This window comes from Diadema antillarum, unplaced genomic scaffold (genome assembly GCF_040938485.1).
Source record: "Diadema antillarum isolate AM-2024a unplaced genomic scaffold, OU_Dant_1.0 seq00000764_RagTag, whole genome shotgun sequence".
Classification (NCBI taxonomy): domain Eukaryota; kingdom Metazoa; phylum Echinodermata; class Echinoidea; order Diadematoida; family Diadematidae; genus Diadema; species Diadema antillarum.
In genome coordinates, this window is record NW_027271654.1 from 845,503 (window position 1) to 866,660 (window position 21,158).

At 38.6% G+C, this 21,158-nt stretch overlaps 1 protein-coding gene across 12 annotated transcripts in view; it reads left to right on the forward strand.

Moving 5' to 3' along the window:
• Positions 1–19,779, forward strand: part of LOC139738674 (uncharacterized) — a 100,437-nt gene extending 80,658 nt beyond the window's left edge. For 9 of the 12 annotated variants that reach the window (XM_071649286.1, XM_071649288.1, XM_071649290.1 and 6 more), the window contains 9 exons: positions 701–845; positions 2,688–2,842; positions 3,668–3,731; positions 8,277–8,357; positions 16,329–16,372; positions 17,248–17,278; positions 17,548–17,621; positions 18,499–18,573; positions 19,192–19,779. In XM_071649286.1, the coding sequence (XP_071505387.1) occupies positions 701–845; positions 2,688–2,842; positions 3,668–3,731; positions 8,277–8,357; positions 16,329–16,372; positions 17,248–17,278; positions 17,548–17,621; positions 18,499–18,573; positions 19,192–19,524 (1,002 nt within the window). In that variant the 3' untranslated portion in view covers positions 19,525–19,779. Of the gene's footprint in view, positions 1–700; positions 846–2,687; positions 2,843–3,667; positions 3,732–8,276; positions 8,358–10,239; positions 10,431–12,187; positions 12,242–16,328; positions 16,373–17,247; positions 17,279–17,547; positions 17,622–18,498; positions 18,574–19,191 lie in introns of those variants that run through there. The other 3 variants (XM_071649289.1, XM_071649293.1, XM_071649298.1) reach the window with 3 other exon arrangements.
• The last annotated feature ends 1,379 nt before the right edge of the window (positions 19,780–21,158 follow it).

Consider the following 21,158-nt stretch of genomic DNA (forward strand, 5'->3'; position numbering starts at 1 on the left):
TAATGCATTTGTATTGCATATGTAGGGCAGAGTATGTACTTTCCTATGTATATATATATATTTATATATATTTATATGTATATTCTTCTTCTTTTTTTTGCAAGTCATTGCATGTGGTAGGACATGGCCACTAATTCTTTGTGTGGAATATGTAACCCTCGTAAACTGAAGTGCATTTACAGGTGATGTGAAAATTTATCTCTCACATCTTGCCTTGCAAATTTTATGCTTGCAAACTGAATGGTGCACACAGTAAACATAATGTGTTACACTTGAAAGTACAAATATATGATTGGGAGGATATATCTTGTTGGGAGATATTTGAGTGATGCATGTTGTTTGTGTTAGTGTGTTTTGTAGCAAGAAGTAAATTTTCTTTCAGGCATCTCTTGTGTACTCACTGGTTATATGAATAGCTTATGTGTGCCTCGCCTGAGATAGCAACAACTGCTGAATAGCATGCCTCTTTCTAAAAAAGAGATTTGAGGTTGCGTACATCATGTACCAGCTAAGTAGAAGTCAATCATCGTCAAACCACTCCTAACATGTTCAGCTCAAAACTCTTGAGGTGACTGACGTATAACATTGTCACATTGGTACCAAAAAGTGAAGCATAAGCTGACTTTCCCTACTTTTCTGAACACTCATCCATGCTTTTGGTCATGCTGTCACGATTCTGTGTTATGTCATCCACCGTTAGGACTATGAAACTCTTGACAGTGACCAGCCGACTGCCCAAGCTCACGATGTCCCTCCAACGATACCAGTGAGCAGTAAGCCAGCACTCCCGTCTCCTGATCCCCCAGCCATCAGCAGACGACCAGACCAGCCACCCAGCACGGACGGTAGCAATTCTTTCACGAGTTGCATCTTTGTTATCATAATTAATGTATCCCTGCTTGTATATCAATAACAGTATTCTTATATCTAGCAGTGTTATTATTGTTTGCTGTTTATCATTATAGTGGTCATCATCATTATCACTATAGTTTATTGATTTGATTCGAATTTATTTCCACTTTGTGTTCACAAGGACAAGAAACAAACATAGTTGAATTACAATGATTTTACAATAACATTTTGTCTTTTATATAATATTGATAATCCGAAACACATATTCTGATCACATATACATTGGCAACAAATGGTGTGTAGTAGTCATAAGAACCAAAGTGGGGTAGCCTAAACCAAAAGCACAGCTTGTATTACCTAGGGCCCCCCCCCCCCCCCCAAAAAAAAAAAAAAAAAATGATAATAATAATAATAATAAATCACATCATAATGAAGCCGTGAATTGAACACATAAGAACAATATAATGATATGTACCAGAATGGTATAAAGAACTACAACAACTAAAACTGAAACTGAAGCTCCGCATGATGACAGAAAGATGGGATGAGAGGATAGGAAAACAGAAAGAATAGATGAGAAAAGTTGAGATGAGAGGGAAAAGAAGAGATGGAGAGAGGAGGGGCCATCAAGCAGGAGGATTGATGATTTCAAATAGAATATCTTTGTAATCATTCCTCTTGAAATTAATCAATGTAGACATTTCTTTTAAACTTGAGTCTAATGAATTCCACTTTATGATCATATAGCAGCAGCTGTAGAATAATTATAAGCATCGTTATTACGGTATTTTCATCAGTAGGGCCTATATAAAGTATTATTAAGATGAGATGATTATCATTGCCGATACATTTTTCTCATTTTAATTCAAAGCATGAAAGTATGTATATATGTCGTGTTGGCTTTAAAAAGCAACAACACAGAATAGAAATCATATCAACTTATATTGTCATTCTGTATTTTGTGATAAAGACAACCTGCATTCTTTTATCATTATTATCATAGCTGTCATTAATAACTACTTGATCTTTACTTATATGATCTTTTGCCCGTGAAGAAGATGTTGGCTATTGTTAGGGGGAAAGGTTAATCTGACTTTCATCAGTGACAATCAAGTGAAAATTCTTAGGATGATGTTGTCATTTAATTAATTGAATTGAATTGAATTGATGAGGTTTATTGTTACTGAACTTGGCAGCCCAGAGGCTGAAGTACATTCATTTTACAGAATGTAAATAAAAATCACAGTGCTTCACAAATGATAAGGTGTTTACAGTAAAAATATTCAGAAATTATACATAAAATCATACATACATCAATCTAAATCAACAAAAATGTACATATACAACAACAGAAAAAACTACTCAATATTAACACTTTATCTTTACAACACTGCATTATGAATAAAAAAAAACTTAATCTGAGCACACACAAAAAATGCAAGGCTGTGGAAAAGGAGGAGACGTTATTGCACAACAAGTATGAAACTTTTTACCGACCATCCAGTTAAAATAACAAAAATATTGATAAAAATTAAATGAAATTATTGAACACCAAAAATACCTAAAATGATAATGTAGGTTTGAGTTTCTTCAGTTTGTCTCCCTCTACAAATTAAAATTTGTTAAGATTGCAACTGGTGATCTGTAAATTATTTTTTCCGACATGTTTGTTGATTTACAGATCAGCAGTTGCGATCTTAACAAATTTTCATTTGTAGAGGGAGACAAACTGAAGAAACTCAAACCTGAGCCTTCACCCCTCTGAATAATATCTTTCTTTCAATGATAATGTAGTTTATCAAATATTACATTTTTATTGTACTGTTTTATCACAGGTCGCAAGGCGAAAAGTGGGTCGCCCAGGGAGCAGGAAGACAAGCTGCGCAGCCTAATCGACCTTCAGAATCAAGTGAAGGAGGGCCAGCTAACCATTGACAAGGCCATCATCCTTTTCAAGGAGTGGGAACACACCCATGGCAAATCACAGCGTGTAAGTACAGCAAGATACTGTCGTTCACACCGGAGGTTCAGACTCGCTTTGCCAAACTGCTCTCATTCTCTGATGATTTGTTGAAGAAAATATCTGCTCAAAGAGATTTGGACATATTTTTGGCATTGAGATATGGAGCTCTGGTATCTGGTGTTGTTGTTTTTTTTTTCGTGGTTCTTATTATGTACTGTAAACATGATATATTTTGCTATGTGAAAAATTTCTTGATTTTTTTTGTGCTCCACTGTGCTAATGCAAAACCAATTACACACAACTGTGCTTTGGGATCTATTATTTAATGCTTATGTCACACACACACACAAAAATCCTCTACTATCATTATTGTTTAAATGAAACTGAAACAGAAAAACACATTTTGATGAAACTTTACCGTATAAGTGGACATTTCCACATGAGTGATTTTTCGCACTCAGCCAGGTAAGAAGAGTTTTGTGTGTTTTTAATTCCTTGGAATCAAGGCTTCAGCTACTGGAACATATGGCAAGCAAATATATTTTCATGCTTGTATTTTGGCGCTAGTTTCTGCTTGCATGCAATGTGTGAAAATTTTAACACTGCAAAAATGTCCACTTTTACCGTACTATTCCATTTGTTTTATTTTACTCTAATACAGCCAGCATGAAGGTCGAGTGTAATCATATGTTGATGAATGTAACCATTAGTGTGGATTGATTGCTGTAATATGTACTAAATTTAGAGAATGATCTCTTTTTCTGCAATCTTTTCTCTTCCTCATATATTTTGTTAGCAAGAAATCTGATATGACATCTAATTGTTACCACCTTTTGTCTTGTGTCCTCACAGCAAACACCATCTACCGGGGGACCGCGCAATTTCCCGAAGATTTTTAGAAAACTTAATACGAGAGGTGAGTACATACCCCATTTCCTATGTGATAACAACTAGATAATCTACTGTATATGCCATGTATCTCATGAGTTTGTTTGTTTGTTTGTTTTTAACTAATTTAGTGAGTCAGGTGCTCTTTACAAATTATAAAACATGCAAAAATCTTAAATCTGGCCCTGGTATATGAATGCAATGTTCATGCATTCATTTCTTTGTGCATTACTGTACTTACCGATCTCAAACTTACCCACACGCAAAATTGTAGGAAAGTCACAATTCACAAAAAGTCAGACTCACTAGATATATGCCATATACAGTAGTCTGCTTGACTGCTCTTATTTGTAGTGCAGTGCAAGCCTTGTTTCGATGTGTGTATGTTGGGAGTCTAATACCACCTTATCGTATTGTTTCTCAAAAGTGATATACTAGTGCTCAAGGGACTTTTATTGCTCTCCCTCTGTTCGTCCAATATATCTTATCGTACTCTGATTTACTATTTTGAATACATACTAAAGAGGTATTTACATAGGTCAAGAAAGGTGCCGTGGTAAATAGAAACTTTGTACGTTTGTTGTGTGTGTGTGTGTGTGTGTGTGTGTGTGTGTGTGTGTGTGTGTGTGTGTGTGTGTGTGTGTGTGTGTGTATGTGTGTGTGTGTTGTCTATAGTCTATTCTGAACCTTTTTTAACCAAGGCCCACTTTGATCGAGTGCAACTAACTACTGTTCTCTGGATACAAATGGGAAAATAAATATCAGGTGTCTGTTATATCACATTCATAGGCAAACAGACCAAACAAACTGATGAATGAAAGAGTTCAAGTAATCAATGACATTCTCAAATAGTGACCTCAGTGGAAAAGATGACTCTGATTATTAAAGGGGAAGGCTAGTACCTGATCAGTGGGAATCAGTGCGAATGCTGGGGGATGATTGTTCCAATCCTTGTGGGATTCATTTAAGAGTACATTATATATCTACTGTTTTGTGAAAATCATTTGCTTCAGAACGGTCTCATATTCCAGTAATGTGCAGATTAATGCCCCGTCACTGACCAGGGATGCTTACCTGGAAACATTAAACTGCACATTACTTGAATATGAGACCATTCTGAAGCAAATAGTTTTCACACAACAATAGATATGATAATGTACTCTTGAATGAATCCCATAAGGATTGGAACAATCATCTTCCAGCATTTCCACTGATTCCCACTGATCAGTTACTAGCCTTCCCCTTTAAAGCATCCACCTGTTGGATAGAAATAAGAAAGGTTTCATTTGGAAAATAAATTTTGGCCCTGAAAATTGTTTTAGTTCCTTTGCTTGCTGTGCTGAATTGTTGGCATTTGAAATGGCAAATCAAATGCATATATTGCCTGTGAGCAAAAAAAGAATACATAATACAAGCCAGTTTTTCTTTGTTGTGCGCTCCATTTGACATGCCAATAGTCTTAATGCTTCGTAATTTCTTTGCTTGTTTTTTGCGTTGCAAAGATACCATCATTGCTTAAAATCCAAATCTATTTGTTATTCTTCATATATCTCACAACGTACATGCCTGTCAAGAGAGAGTAAAGTTGTTTCAAAGCTGTGGGACAGATGCACAAATCTACGATAAAAGTGACTGATTGTCTTAATTTTTGTCATTTCAATTTTTCTTTTGATCAGCTTGGAAATACGTAAATGAACTGTGATATTGACCAAGCAATAAGATTTTTGCAGCCGTACTGATTTGCATGATAATATTTTACTGAATGATGATAATGATGGGGATGATTATAGTGGCTAATTTAACAGCAAATTGCATTCCAATGCTGGTTTGCACTAAATGATAACAATAATTATATTCATTCTAGCCCTTGCCCTCTCTTGTGCTTGTCATATCTTATGCTTGTTATTTGTTGTATAGGTATCATATTTATATATTTATTGTGAAATAATCTTGCATTCTATACTTTCTAGTGGAACATTAAACAGGGACAATGCTTCCTTATCTAATCATGGTGAAGTCACTGTGCCTCGTGGTGTTTGTATTTCTAACCAGATTCTGTGGACTGCAGCATGTGTTTCCATGGTAATGCTATAGCTGGCATTATCATCATGTCTTCTGTTTGCCTTCTCAGTGCAGTGAAATATTTGCCGATCCGCCCATGTTCACTTAAAGTCTCATGGAATCTTTGAAAGTTTCAGAATCCATCAGGGACCAGCGAAGTCAGTCCACCTTCTATCGCCCCACCCTGGGCAATTCTCGGTCAGTCCCCCATGCGACTTCTTCCATGGCCAACAGCAATCTCAAAGGAACATCTGGTACTGAGTCTAGTCATTCTATGCATCTTGTTGCATCCCGTACATGTGGCTGGTCTTTTTTCTTCTATACAATTGTCCTGGGAGTATGATCCTGTCATTAGAATGATGATTGGCCTAGGAAGAGGTGGTTTATGTGATATTCTCTAAGGTATGGGTTCTTGTCTGTCCATACTCATGATGCAAAGTTGAAATGAAAAGTTTCAGAGTGTCCCCCTGGAGGAAATTTGCACACAATGGGATCAATAGAAATCATGTCAGTGTACATATGAAGAAGATTGCATATCATCTGATACACTCAGTATGGCCAACTCTTTGGAATGAAGCATATTGACTGCATGGTTTAACTTGCCAGTTCTGCAGAGAAGTACCTGATGGAAATGAACAATTCCACATGAGCAAAATCTGGTCTGTCTTCTACTCAGTTGGCAATATAAAGTTCTCTTTGCATGGTTTTTATCTATGCTGAGTGCACTTCAGTCTGCTCTTGCAGGTGTACATTGTATGTTTTTGTGTGATGAGTCTGTGAGGAAAATGGATTTTCTGGCCTTCTAAGCATGTGATGCCTGTTATGCAAAGCATTTTCGATTTGTCTGTGTGCTGTGTCTCTGACTTGTATACTTGGTGTTCTTTCCTTTAATCTTTGAATTGTTTTTCTTCTCTATACTTGGTCCTGTTACTCCAATGTCATTTTTATTCTCCTTTCTTTTATCTCTCTCTTTTTCCCCTCTCCCTCTCTCTCCCCCTCCCTCATTATCCAATTTTTTATCTGAGTTTGTCTCCGAAAAAACGAGGGTGGCCGGATTTGCCTCACCCTAACAGCAACAGCTCTCCTACCTTCTCACCATCTCGCCCAATGTGGGGCATCCTCCATCCTCAATCCTCAACCATCCCAAACTTCTCCTGTCTCTTCCACACCCTCTTGGGTCATCTTTGCTTGCCTTCCTCCTCCCTATGTCTATCTATTTATTGCTTTATTTATCTAACTTATCATCTGTCCAGCCATCTGTCTGTAATATTTTTTTTTTTTTTTTTTGGGGGGGGGGGGGGGGGGCTATCCCCTCTGTCCATCATTCTATCTATGTATATGCCATATATTTTGTGAGTAGATTATTTCACAAATTGGGACTTCCCAAGACAATATGACCAAATGGTTGGATCTTCCCAAGACAATATGACAAAATGGTTGGATTCGGTATTGACAATCATGGTGATGAATGAGAAGTACATGTATGTGTCATCCTTTTTAAGGGAACGGTTTATGATTTTCCAGTTTAGAAATGACATGCGAGACGTTTGTAGTGCGGGTGGCAATATTTTTGTGAGAAGTTAATTTGGTAAATTTCAGTCAACTCGCAAATGAAAACACTGTAAAGTGTACCTGGTACTGTGTATACAGTATCTATCTATCTATCTATCTATTTTGCTCTCTATCTATCTAAATATATCATTCTTTTTTCTCTCCTGTCATCATCTTCCACATTCTTCCAGAGCTCTTTCTTCCATGTCCCTATCTTGGCTGTTGTGCCTGCTTTCAAAACATTCTGCGTGTTTCTCTTTGTTTTTGTCACTTGATGTCCACGTTTCTTTTGATGACTCTAAGGATTAACACTGCTGTCATGAGACACTCTTTTGATGTGGATTTGCAATTTTGTGATTTCTGTTTCATGCCAACAAGTACTCGCATTCTCTCGACTTGATGTGCTGCATTGAGCATTTTGTTAAAATGAGTGGATTTAATGGCAATGGTAACAGTGAGGACAACCCAACGTAAAGCTCCTTGGTTTTTATCTCCCCACCCAAACGTCACTCTCAAACAGCTTCTCAACAGGGAGGGCGCCGTCTCCGTGCAAGATCCGAGCCTGTCGCCACCACGGGCTTCACGTCACTGAGTAAATCCTCTCGTCTTGTTGTGATCAGAATGCTGATGAGATGCATGACTCTCAAAGTGCTTCTTGTTGTCATGTTTTGTGAAAGTTTTTCTGACCATTTGTTTGTAGCAGTGTCAATTTATGATGTCAACTGGACAACATATTTTACTAATCTTTCTGTGATATGACATTTTGCATGATCTTTCACTATGCAGGGAGTGTCATAAACAATAATTTTGCAGTTATTGCAATTCCAAAATCTTTTGTATCTAACCATTTTAACATGTATCCATGGTACCTGAATTAATCTCTCTCTGTTGCTTTGTAATGTTCTACTATATTTGATTTTCCCAAAATGAATTTCTATTTATTTTTCTGCATGTCATTCAGATCCTCTATCCCCACTCGGAAGTAAACAATTCTCTTACCTTGGACCTGGTTTTGTTCTCCCTGGAAAAGCATGCCCTCCAGGTACTAACACCTCTCAAATTGGCAACATTTTTGACTGAATTTGCCAAATCGCCATAGCAGCTGAAATGCAAAATGCTAACTTCAGTTCTCAAAGCTGTTTAATTATTAAAGCTTTGTGCATTCCAGCAGCAAAATGTAAGATACCCAAGCTGCATTTTTGTATAGGCAGACTGAAATGGAAGGACTCCAAACAGAATCGCCACCTGCTGATAAACCCTAGGGTACATCAGTCTGCATTTTCTAATGAAGAGTCATACCAATAATAAATTCAAGGTTTGCCTTGAACATGCACAGCGTATGTTACTCTGTAATTATTTGCCAGTCTGTATCTAACAGCATTAAGCACAGAGCTACAGGTTTTTGGATGGGAACAAACCAACAGACCTTGCAAACATGGGTCTCAGTGGTCTAAACTTTGTGCGCATATAGGCCCATTTTTTGGCCTTTTGTAGCACTTGGAGCCAGTTGAAGTTCTCTTTCATTTCAGTCTCGCCAGCTCACATCAAATGTTTTACCATTAATGACCAAGTGTTATTCACACTGTTTTATTTTGCTCAATACCAGCTTCCATTACCACACTGTTACCTTGATTTCATTAACAAAATGAAATTTTGCTTCCCTGATTTTTATCCCTCTCATGTACATTATCTGTGACAATGGTAGATCCAAAATTCAGTTATAAGTATAAATGATACTTGTCCCACTATACTCCTGTTAATTGTAATGTTAATAATATTATTCATATCTACCACTTCTACTTATCATATTTGTTATGACTACTACTACTACTGCTACTACTACTACTACTACTACTACTACTACTACTGCTACTACTACTACTACTACTACTACTACTACTACTACTACTACTACTACTACTACTACTACTACTACGTACTACTTCTGCTACATCAACTTCCACTACTACAGTTATTACTGCTACAAGTGCTGCTATTACTACCACTGCTGAAGATACTATAATTGTTAATTCTATGGCAAAAACAACAAAAACAGTAGCTGCAGTTACAATTGCAAATATACTGTTACTACTGCTACTGTCACTGATACTACTATTCCAACAACAACTACTATTACTCATATTTATTCTACTGCTACTGCTAACTACTGCTGCAACTACAAACACAACCATCTCTGTTATTACCACTACTACAAGTACTATCCCTCTAACAACTGTTTATAATCTACTACTACTACCAGTACTATTACTAAACTGTTCCAAGACAACTTCATTATAATTTTTCAAGACTCGTGACTGAAGTAGGGAATATTGTAGATAATCAATCAAGAAGGGACCCTGTTAAGGCAACTTTAGATGGAACTTGATTTCTTCCATGTTCCACTTTCACGCCAACAAGTCATCAAATCAATCTAATCTGCTGCTCACACATCCAGAAAAATGAATGATGAAAAACATTGCAGCAAGGAGTGCTTTCTTCCCAATGTGAAAGTTTCTCAAGGCTAAAGCATCCAGGGAACAAACTGGCATGATGACTTTGTCAGTTTGCTGCAAAAGCGGAAATATTTGCACAAGAGACTTTTCGTGCTCAGCCCCATAAGATGAGTTTTGCAGACAGTCACAACAATTAAATGAGCACTTAAAACAGCCCACTGCTACCGTGTGATTAATGGCTTTCAGAGCACATAGTACATGATAAAAGCTAACTGGTCCATATTATGACAGCAAACTCAATCATGCTACCAGACTAGCAAATGAGAAGAAAACTAGAAAAAGCAACAAGGGGGAAAAAAGCAATACAGTTTACATAGCAAAAGAATTATTGCCCTTTTATTTTTGTGCTCATTTCATGTTATGCGAAATGAGTGAAAACTTCCACATTTACAGTTCAGGCATTTGTTTTAGATTCCACAGGGCCGAAGCATTGCCTGGGGGCAATAGGCAAGTCTTGGTCTTGCTCCAGTCTTGGCGGTAACTCCAGTTTGTGAATTTTGGTCTCAGTCATTGTGTCCCCCTGTCCACTGTAGAGATCATTACCATAGTGTGCTCTGGTCTGCATCACTCGCCAAGTCTGGGTTCCCATTTGGGCTCTTATTTAGTACTCATTTCATTTATCTAGTCATTAGATCTTTATTCATCAGTGTTTTTTTGAAACAATAAATAAATTGATAAATAAAGTTAATAATTCAACAATTTATTATTTATAAATCCATCTATTCCTTCAGTCATTTGTTCGTTTTGTTTTGTTTTGTTTTGTATTCATCTACCTATTTGTTCATTCACTTATTCAGTTTCCCTTTCTTTGTGGTGGGAGCTCCTTCTTAGATAGAAACTTCTGTCACAACACATTACTTGTGTCTGAAAACAACATTTTGTTTTTTATCATTTCTTTATGCAATATCTATTTGTATGTAGAGTTTTTGTTTTGCAAATGGACATTAAACACGTATGTAATTGTTTTCAATAGAAAATTGCACTTAGTGGAGCAGAATAATTTATGATGGTAATATAAATTGTTAAGATAGTAATTTTATAATGATGATTGCTGCTAAAGAAAATATAGAAATAAATAGAAGAATGCTACCAGATTTGATAACTGAATATTTCTTTTATCTTGGGTGTGAGGTACAATGGTATTGTCCTCACTTTTCCCTCAATGGCAGTTTATCAAGTTTACATGTCTTCGCCCTTCATTTTCCTGATTCATTCCATAATGGTTTGTTTTAATCTCATGTGAATTAAAATTGTAAAACATGCAAAAAGTTCAAAATAATCACTTATGCTCCCTCTCATGCACTTGAAGCTGATTGAGTTTAGCTAGTTGTTTGTGCAATGAGCAATTTCTGATAGGTAGAGTTCATGCATGCATGCATGCTGTTGTGTGGACCAATGTAGATTTTATGAATAATTTCCACATTATAGAAACCAAAGTGTCCCATACTTCACATGTAGTCCCACAATTAAGAAGATTTGTGGTTGTACAAATTAGAGTAATAAAGGTGTTGATGGGAGGGGGATACAATCAACTATGCATGTGCAACCTAACTGAAAAAAAACAACAACAAATTTCCCGCGTTCATAACCCGCATTTATAAGCTTACAAGCATGATCCATCTTTTTGTATGTTTGCTTTTGGTTTCTTTTATGGTATATGACAAAATATTAATGAATCTGCCCAGAGGAAGTATTTGTAATGATTTATTACTTGCTTGTCAATCATACCACTTATTTTCCTAAAATATGTCAATTCTTAATGTGTCTGTGTTTGTGCTCATGAATGTGTTTTGCCTACATCAAATTATGTAGAAACATATTATATCCATAAAGCATTCTTTTCTGACATATTTGTTAATCCAGTATAGATATTTTCCCAACCATTATTTGTGATGTGCCCAGTCATTGTGCATTAACTTACTGGTGCTAAGAAGTCTTTTATTTCAGCCAGACACATTTATGTTCATACGTTGCACATATTATTTGTAAAATGCCAATTTGTAGGGTCAAGAGTTTCAAAATTCTAAATTAACCGAAGTATAGTGCGACCCTTTCATCATAAATTTGAAAGTAAGAACATACACTTCCAGAAATAGGACAAAAGACAGCCACTTCATTTTATTCATTTTCGGATTTTTCTTTTCTTTTCTTGTTGTTGGGAGGTGAATAAAGTTTTAATGATATTGTGGGTTATTCTTAGTAATAGACAAGATGTGTTTAAAGGTGTTTTGTCAGCAATCATTTCAATTCCATGCCATGTGTCACATGATTATCTCCCCACATTGCTTTGGCACCACTAATCTGTATATTTGTATCTTCACCTTTGCTTTGGAAAATCTCCCAATCTTCATGATCATAGCTACAAAGCCTCACAAGGAGCTAGCCCTGCGGTCTGTGTCTGCTAATACATATGGTATTTCATTCACATTTCAGTGATTTGCTTCCACTTTTTTTTTAAATAACTCACAGTAAAGTCCTCTCTTTATTGCTGCTTCAGATGTATAAGTATGAACATTCACCATTTGTCATATTGGCCATTAGTTTTCACCACCCCCTTGGTACCCGTCCTCACAAGTGCAATGCCTTCTCATTCCCCAGCCTATTTATTTCCATATCCATTTACTCCACCCTCCAAATGTTCTATTCCTCTCACTATCTCAACCTTCTCACTGTCTTCTCCATCTGACTGCTTCCAGCATTTCACTGAGTCTACCCTCTAACAGTCTACACCTCTTACTGATTCCACCCTCTCACTAACTCCATCCTCTGACAGTTCACACCTCTCACTAGGCACTTTTCGATTTGCTCGTGGAGCCAGGCGTCACCGTGGGTCGACGTATTTTTTACGTACTGCGCATGCGTGAGTGTCGAACCTCGGCTCATCACCAAATTTTCGTACGCGTTCACCCCAGTTATCACCGTCCACCCAATCCACTTGCGCCACGCTCAACCCACCATATCTATGACGTCACACTCCTCTCGCGATAGACGAAATTGAGCGAGAGAGCTTGGTGACTTTTCAGGAAATCCATTTTCAGTTCACCTGTTTTGCCATTTCTTTCGAGAAAATATTAATAATTTGATTACATGAAAGCTTATACGTCACAGCAGCTGCGCTGACATACAGACTACAGCCTTTGGTACCTACTTTATTTGCCCGCTTTCACTGTTTTGCAATTTGCAATTGCACACCATAGTCCCACACATGCATTTGCACATAATGCGGTATGCAATCACATCTCAGTGCTTGGCCTAGTGCAGCGCATTTTACTTTGCAGCCTTACCATGCATTATGTTTTAAAATCCACCTAAATCATCCCAGGATACTTATTTGGTATTATAGTTAAAGACAAAATAAGTAATACAGGTAAAAAAAACAAGTCACAAATTCCGCATAACTATGCACCCAAGGCAATGAAATGGAAATGTATTTCTGCAGCAGGTCAACATACAGACGTGACGCCTTGACATACGCTTGCGCTCGGCGTCACAACCTTCTCGTTCACCCAATCGAAAACTCCCTACTGACTCCATCCTGTCACCGTCTCCACCCACTCACACTCCCTTTCACATCTCCATCCTTTAACAGTCTCCACCTTCTCACTGATACCACCCTCTCACTGACTCCACCCTTTCACTGTGTTCACCCTCTAACAGTCCCCACCTCTCACTGACTCCACCTTCTCATTGACACCACCCTCTCACTGTCCCTATCCATCCTATTACTGACTCCACCCTCTCACTGACCTCACCTCTTTCACTGTCTCAACCCTCTTCATACTGACACCACCCTCTCACTGACTCCACCCTTTCACTGTGTTCACCCTCTAACAGTCCCCACCTCTCACTGACTCCACCTTCTCATTGACACGACCTTCTCACTGTCCCTATCCATCCTATTACTGACTCCACCCTCTCACTGACCTCACCTCTTTCACTGTCTCAACCCTCTTAATACTGTCTCCACCCTCTCACTGACCCCAACCTTTTAGTGTCTCAACCCTCTCACTGACTCCACCCTTTCACTGACTCCACCCTCTCACTAACTCCACACTTTCACTGCCTCATCTCTCTCACTGACTCCACTCTTCATATTGTTTCCACCCTCTTACAGTCCACACCTCTCACTGACTCCACCTTCTCTCTGACACCACCCTTTTACTGTCCCCACCCTCTCACTAATCCCATACTTTCACTGTCTCATCTCTCTCACCGTCTCGGCCCATTCACTGTCTCAACCCGCTAATAGCCTCAACCGCTCAGTGACTCCACCTTGTCACTGACTCCACCCTCTCATTAACCCCACGCTGTCATTGTCTCAACTCTCTCACTGACTCAACCTTCTTCCTGACACCACCCTCTCACTGTCCCCATCTATCCTCTTATTACTGATTCCACCCTTTCACTGTCTCCCCCTAACAGTCTGCACCTCTCTCTGACTCCAGTTTCTCACTGATACCACGATCTCACTGACTCCACCCTTTCACTGTGTTCACCCTCTAACAGTCCCCACCTCTCACTGACTCCACCTTCTCATTGACACCACCCTCTCACTGTCCCTATCCATCCTATTACTGACTCCACCCTCTCACTGACCTCACCTCTTTTTCACTGTCTCAACCCTCTTCATACTGACACCACCCTCTCACTGACTCCACCCTTTCACTGTGTTCACCCTCTAACAGTCCCCACCTCTCACTGACTCCACCTTCTCATTGACACGACCCTCTCACTGTCCCTATCCATCCTATTACTGACTCCACCCTCTCACTGACCTCACCTCTTTCACTGTCTCAACCCTCTTAATACTGTCTCCACCCTCTCACTGACCCCAACCTTTTAGTGTCTCAACCCTCTCACTGACTCCACCCTTTCACTGACTCCACCCTCTCACTAACTCCACACTTTCACTGCCTCATCTCTCTCACTGACTCCACTCTTCATATTGTTTCCACCCTCTTACAGTCCACACCTCTCACTGACTCCACCTTCTCTCTGACACCACCCTTTTACTGTCCCCACCCTCTCACTAACCCCATACTTTCACTGTCTCATCTCTCTCACCGTCTCGGCCCATTCACTGTCTCAACCCGCTAATAGCCTCAACCGCTCAGTGACTCCACCTTGTCACTGACTCCACCCTCTCATTAACCCCACGCTGTCATTGTCTCAACTCTCTCACTGACTCAACCTTCTTCCTGACACCACCCTCTCACTGTCCCCATCTATCCTCTTATTACTGACTCCACCCTTTCACTGTCTCCCCCTAACAGTCTGCACCTCTCTCTGACTCCAGTTTCTCACTGATACCACGATCTCACTGACCCAACCTTTCACTATCTCAACCCTCTCACTGACTCCACCCTCTCACTGACCTCAACCTTTCACTGACTCCACCCTTTCACTATCACCACGCTCTAATTAAAAACAATTTCCACCTCTCAGTGACTCCACCTTCTCGTTGACACCACCCTCTCATTGTCTCCACCCTGTCAATAACCCCACATTTTTACTGTCTCAACTCTCTCACTGACTCCACCCTTCTTATTTTCTCCACCATATTACACTCAACACCTCTCATGGACTCCACCTTTTAACTGACTCCACCCTCTCACTGTCTCAACCCTCTCACTGACTCCACCCTTCTTATTTTCTCCACCATATTACACTCTATACCTCTCACTGACTCCATCTTCTTACTGACACCATCCTCTCACTGTCTCCACTCTCTCTCTCTCTTTCTCTCTTCATTCATGTTCTTTATCCACACTTGTAATATTTCTTCCATCTCATTCACATAATCCTCCATTTCTTTCCTTCGCCCATGTTTACACTCTCTCTGTCTCCACCCTAAACCTGTTGTTGTTCTATTGCCAAATCAACTCACTTAAATTTCACTTATTACCACCATATTGCTGTTTTTGCTTGCCCATTCTCCCTAGTGTTAATATCACCTAGTATAATCAATCTTCCATTTTACACCACTGTGTCAACAGCACCCGGTGACTATATCATGAACTTTAAATACATAATGTTTCTGTTTCATTTGGTGTTCATATACCACATGCAAGACTGAAACTTTCATGTCAGGCTTACTTTCATGTATTAGCTGTACTCAGCAACCATGAGTGCTGTGCTGTGCTGTGCTTAACTATGGTAATCATACAAAGATGTTGACCATCTAAAGGAGCTTTGATGAGAAACTATCCTCATTCCAGTCACAGGAACAGCTGAGGGATGACTTTTCCACAATGTCGCCTTATGCTAAGGATGCATGATAGACATACTACTGAATGCATTTAAAAGTTACACTCTGTTCAGAAATTCTGTTGATATATTGTTGTACTTTTATATAAATTCTCTGATGTCATGCACAATAATTGCTAATATTTTATTTCTACATGTACAATAAATGAGCACTTTTTTACCTCTGTTGATCTACATATACCTGTGGATTTTATGAGATATGTTTTGTTTTGATTCACCGCAATCAATTACAGGAATACCCCAGCATGCTGACAGAGGTCAAAGGTTAAACGTACCTGTGAGTAACAACAATACTTTTAGTGTATGAAGTATTTTTGTAAGGGTCAATCACCTATAACCGTGCTTGATTTCAGCACCTGCAAAGTTATTGTAATGAAAATAACCACTCTGTACCAGGAGTTATTTCATAATACCGTTATGTCCATTTAGTTGAAAGTTTGTGTGTTTTCCAAACGGTTTCCTGGAGATTAATTTTTTTGATCCACAATGCTTGATAAGTTTAGTCCATTATCTACAAAGTATTATTGTGAGTGCATCACATGCTGGAACTATTTGAACTTCAAAAAAATCGTATGGATATATAGATACACGTTTATGAACATATAAATATATAGATATATAAAAATATGATTATGTAATTATATGAATATATGAATATAAAAATATAGTCCATAAGTCATTGCTTGAGTATAGTGCATGATTTAGGAGCCTTTGTGTTCTTGATAGTTTATGTGTATGTTCTCCTAATTGCCTTCAGAATAGCCAAACATTACTGTCACAACCTTTAATGTGCAATATTTGTAATCCCTAGCTAGACTGATGGATAATGCTGATATGAGAACCAATAAGTTATATAATGAATGTATGATCACTTACTTCTGTAAATTCAATGTATCTTTTTTTTTCAGATAGGTTTTTCATATCAATTCATTAGTTGTAGTAAAAAGATGTAGGTGTGAGAGGACATGATTCTGATCGCAGACTGTGACATGAGTTTGAAGTTATGTCATTTTAAGTGTGCTATGTTCATGCATTTTGACCAGGATAAGACCGAGCAAGGAAAATTATTATTGGAAATTCCAATTTGAAATGATTATGTCTTCCTTAGCACTATTTTCATCATTCTTTTGTCTCTGAAATTCAATTCTCTAGGACAAGTCAGACAGGGGACCTACTAGCCCAAGTAAGTACAATAATGTTACCACTTCATTATGCTGTGTAACTTTTGTTTGAAATTGGATTTATCTCTAAGAAAAGACAGCTTTTTGTGATGCAAGCTCGTTGTTCCAAGGGACACCTATTATAGAAAATTACAATAATGTGTTTTGTACTGCACTACAGACTGAACAACTTTTTAGTAGGAATTTTTTATGATGAGTATTATCAGTTATCTATTGTACCTATCTTCAACCATGTGTTTAACTTTCTGCTGCTAATTTGTCATTGTTACAGGTCTTTCTCGGTCACATCCTCAGAACGGAAGCTCTGATAATAGTAATGGACCAACAGCAACCGATGCTAGCAAGGTAAACCAAGGAAAACAACATCTCGCAAAAATGTCCGAGACCTCCTCATTCGCAAAAATATCTGTACACGAAAATAGCAGCTTAAACAGTAGTAAACAGGGCTTGCATTCACATTGTTATGTGCAGGATGTGATGCAACGCAAAAAAAAAAAGAAGAATTACATGAAAAATGCAATTTTTCATGTCAGTCTTGTCAAGATTTTGTTGACAGTATAGTATAGTGTTCCTGAACACTATGCTGTCAAAGCTTTAGAATCGATGTGTTTTGAAGATTGTCCATTCATAAACTTGTTCATGTACCAAGAGGTACTGGTAAGCCGTGGAATCAAATTGAAAAATGGGAGACAAGACTCCATGCTAACAACAACAATAAAGAAAGAAGAAATAGATGACAGTATTCTTTGACCTTGGAATAACTTGAATCTTGATTGTTTCTCTGAATAGACCTTATACATTGTATCTCCCTGTGTCTGTCATAGAATCTGAGTTCATAGCTGATATTATCTTCTGCATGAAGTTTACCAGAATTGTGAAATGTTTTACAGTGAGGAACTTTACTGTATAATACCATCAGGAAAATTATAAGATGTGCAAAATGATTTCTTCTACATGTTGACTGGCTGAATTTTCACTTTTGTTGGTAATGAAGGCAGTGAAATCGCAAACACATGAAATTCATCTTGCTTGATGGAGCAAGAAATATAAGTGGAATAAAACTTTCTCATCTTACAGTAGTCTCTTCTTGCATGATACACAAGTTGTGCATTGATATTTGTTGTCACCATGACAACACATTGATGATTTGACATCTTGATGAAATGTGGATGTTGCATCAGCCCAATTATGTCTTTAAAAACTTTCTCAATCACCATGAAAGGGTGAGAATGGATCAGATGCCCCAGTGGAGCCCCCACCCCCAAGGTCGCCTTGCCCCTCTCCGATGCGAAATCAGGTACGGTGGTCCAGGCTTGTTTGTGATGTTTTCATCAAACAGGACCCTGGGTCTACTTTGTCAATGTTTTGGTTCAGTGCAGGGGTGTTAAAGTCATAATTACTGTTGCATGGACATTTGCACCATTAACAGTACACAGCCTATGTTACTGGCTTTCATTCTGTAATCAGCTCAGTTTCTGTACAGATTGACTCGAGAATTGAAGATAAGGAAGATTCTGACATTGTTGTCAGTATTATTTGTTTTAATGTTTTCCAGATATCTCAATAACAGCACTAATAGGTTTATTGAATGCTTCTGTGGAGACTGAGGAAGTCTCATGATAAATTGCATCAAAGCCCTTATTTTCTTTTAATCATGTTTTCTGACAGCATTATTTCTGTAGTTTTTGAAGTTATTGAATATAACAAATAGCATTTGTAGATAATTTTTTTCCCTTATCTATATCATTTTTGTGTCTATCCATTTGTTCATGAACTGAAAACTTGTGACCTGTGTCAGCATGTCTGTTTACATGTATATATCTGTATCTGACATCTTTCTGCTCTATATTCCTTAGTATTGAATCATGACTGTTGATCTCACGTAATATTTCATTTTGTTCCGTGTGACATGAAGCGAAGGAAACGTGACTCCATAAATCGGGATCTGGATTTCAGTCCCGAGTACATTCGACGCCCCATTCCACCCATCCCACCCCGCCAGACGTCCGGCTCCAACCCCGGCAGCAGCAGCGACTACCAGCGCCTCCCGCCGGGGGTGCCTCGCTCGGCGGTCCACACCCGACTGCCCGACCCCACCCAGGCCGTCTCCCGCAGGCAGGTGATAGGGAGTGGAGGAGGGGATGGCGAGAAGATGAACGAGCACTCGGATCATCCCAAGTCCCCCACCCCAGATGATCTGCCCCCGAGGAACGCCCCACCCCCACCCCGAAGAAGGTATGTCATATAAACCAGACAGTGAAAAGGTGACTCACTCTCAGGTATTATGCAGGAAGGATATAAGGGGTTATATTTGATAGATTCCATGGGTACTTTCATGATGAGCAGAGATGAATATTTCTTCTCACAGCAGTTCCAGCTCTTGCTTCCACAGATATGATGGTTTCTGCCTAGACGTATAGCACATTAGTGAGACACCATCCGAAATATAACTAATTCAAGCTCCCATGCCAACAAAATGTTATACCACACTCTCTATCATTGAACAGCCATATTCTAGAAGAAGAAGAAAGAAAAAAAAACTTTTAAAAGATTCAGAAACTTCATGACTGTGGAAGGGCTCCACTAAAGGGTTGTCCTCTGGAATGGATTATTATCTGTTGGATGACTGCATTGTCTGACAACTAACTTTCACACATAGCATGTCTTACTTCCTACTCATTCCCCAGCCTTTCCCATCCCCCTACCTGCACATCATTTTCATGCCACATGCCGGTATGTTCATCCAACTGCAGAGTATGAATGAAATGGATGTGATATTTACCTCAAAATTTCAACTAACATTATATCTAATCACAGTTCAGTAAACACACATGCAAATGCCTCAAGTCTTCTGTGTTACTTGCCCTAGCAAATCCGGCGTTGCAGAAGATCAGAAAGTTGTGAGCAAGGTGGTGGTGACTATAAAGGGAGCATTTCTATCATCACTCAATCTCTTCTATGATGTGGGTAGTGCGGATTACTTTTTATCAGTGGCAGTATTTACGTAATACATTTATGCTCTGGGTCTGCTTTATAGCTTTCTCTCTCTCGCTCTTTCTTTCTTCAGTAATAGAACTACTTAGAATCTTCTAGCAGGGCTTGGAGACGTGCAACTTGTACTGTGGTAATTATGGTAAAAGAACAACTTAGAATCTTCCAGAAGGGGTTGGTGATCAGTAACTTGTGTGCTAATTATGGTAATAGAACAACTTAGAATCTTATAGTAATGGTTGGTGACCTGTAACTTGTATTAAGATAGTTATATTTTTGTGCAGAATATCTATACTTTTGATGGGGTAACATTACCCTGTACATTAAATTTCATTAACCTCATCATCTTCCATTTCTTCCCAATCGAGTTTCTGTCTTACTCTTTATCCCTTGCATATTTTGGTTTCTTTTTTCTTTCTCCCCTCTCATCCCTCCCTTCTTCTCTCATTCTCTCCCTGTCTCTCTTTGTCTCTCTCTTTCAATTTACCCTAGGGTTAAGACTGACGGTCGGCATTAGAGAAATTACGCTTGTCCCAAAATAGCGATTTTGAAATTTGCACACTCAGGTAACAATGTACTGCAGGGTATCTGTGTACGCTTAACCAACCACATCCATGTGCTATGTCCAACAGGGAATGCAAATCTGTGTCCAAAGCTGCACTCAGGCAGGCTGCTAGCTTATAGATCACTGTTCTCTCTTTGTGAATACCAGTAGTTTGTCTGACTTCCTATCTGTACAATCTGCCTCTCTACGCGCTTCATGCTCTCTGAGGGTCAAGATATTTTGTGGCTTTCCAGATGTAGTCTGACGCACTCCTTGCTTCTTTTATAATTTATTTCCTCTATTTTTCAAACCTGTTTGTTTCTCACTCTGTGGTTTTAGATTCAATT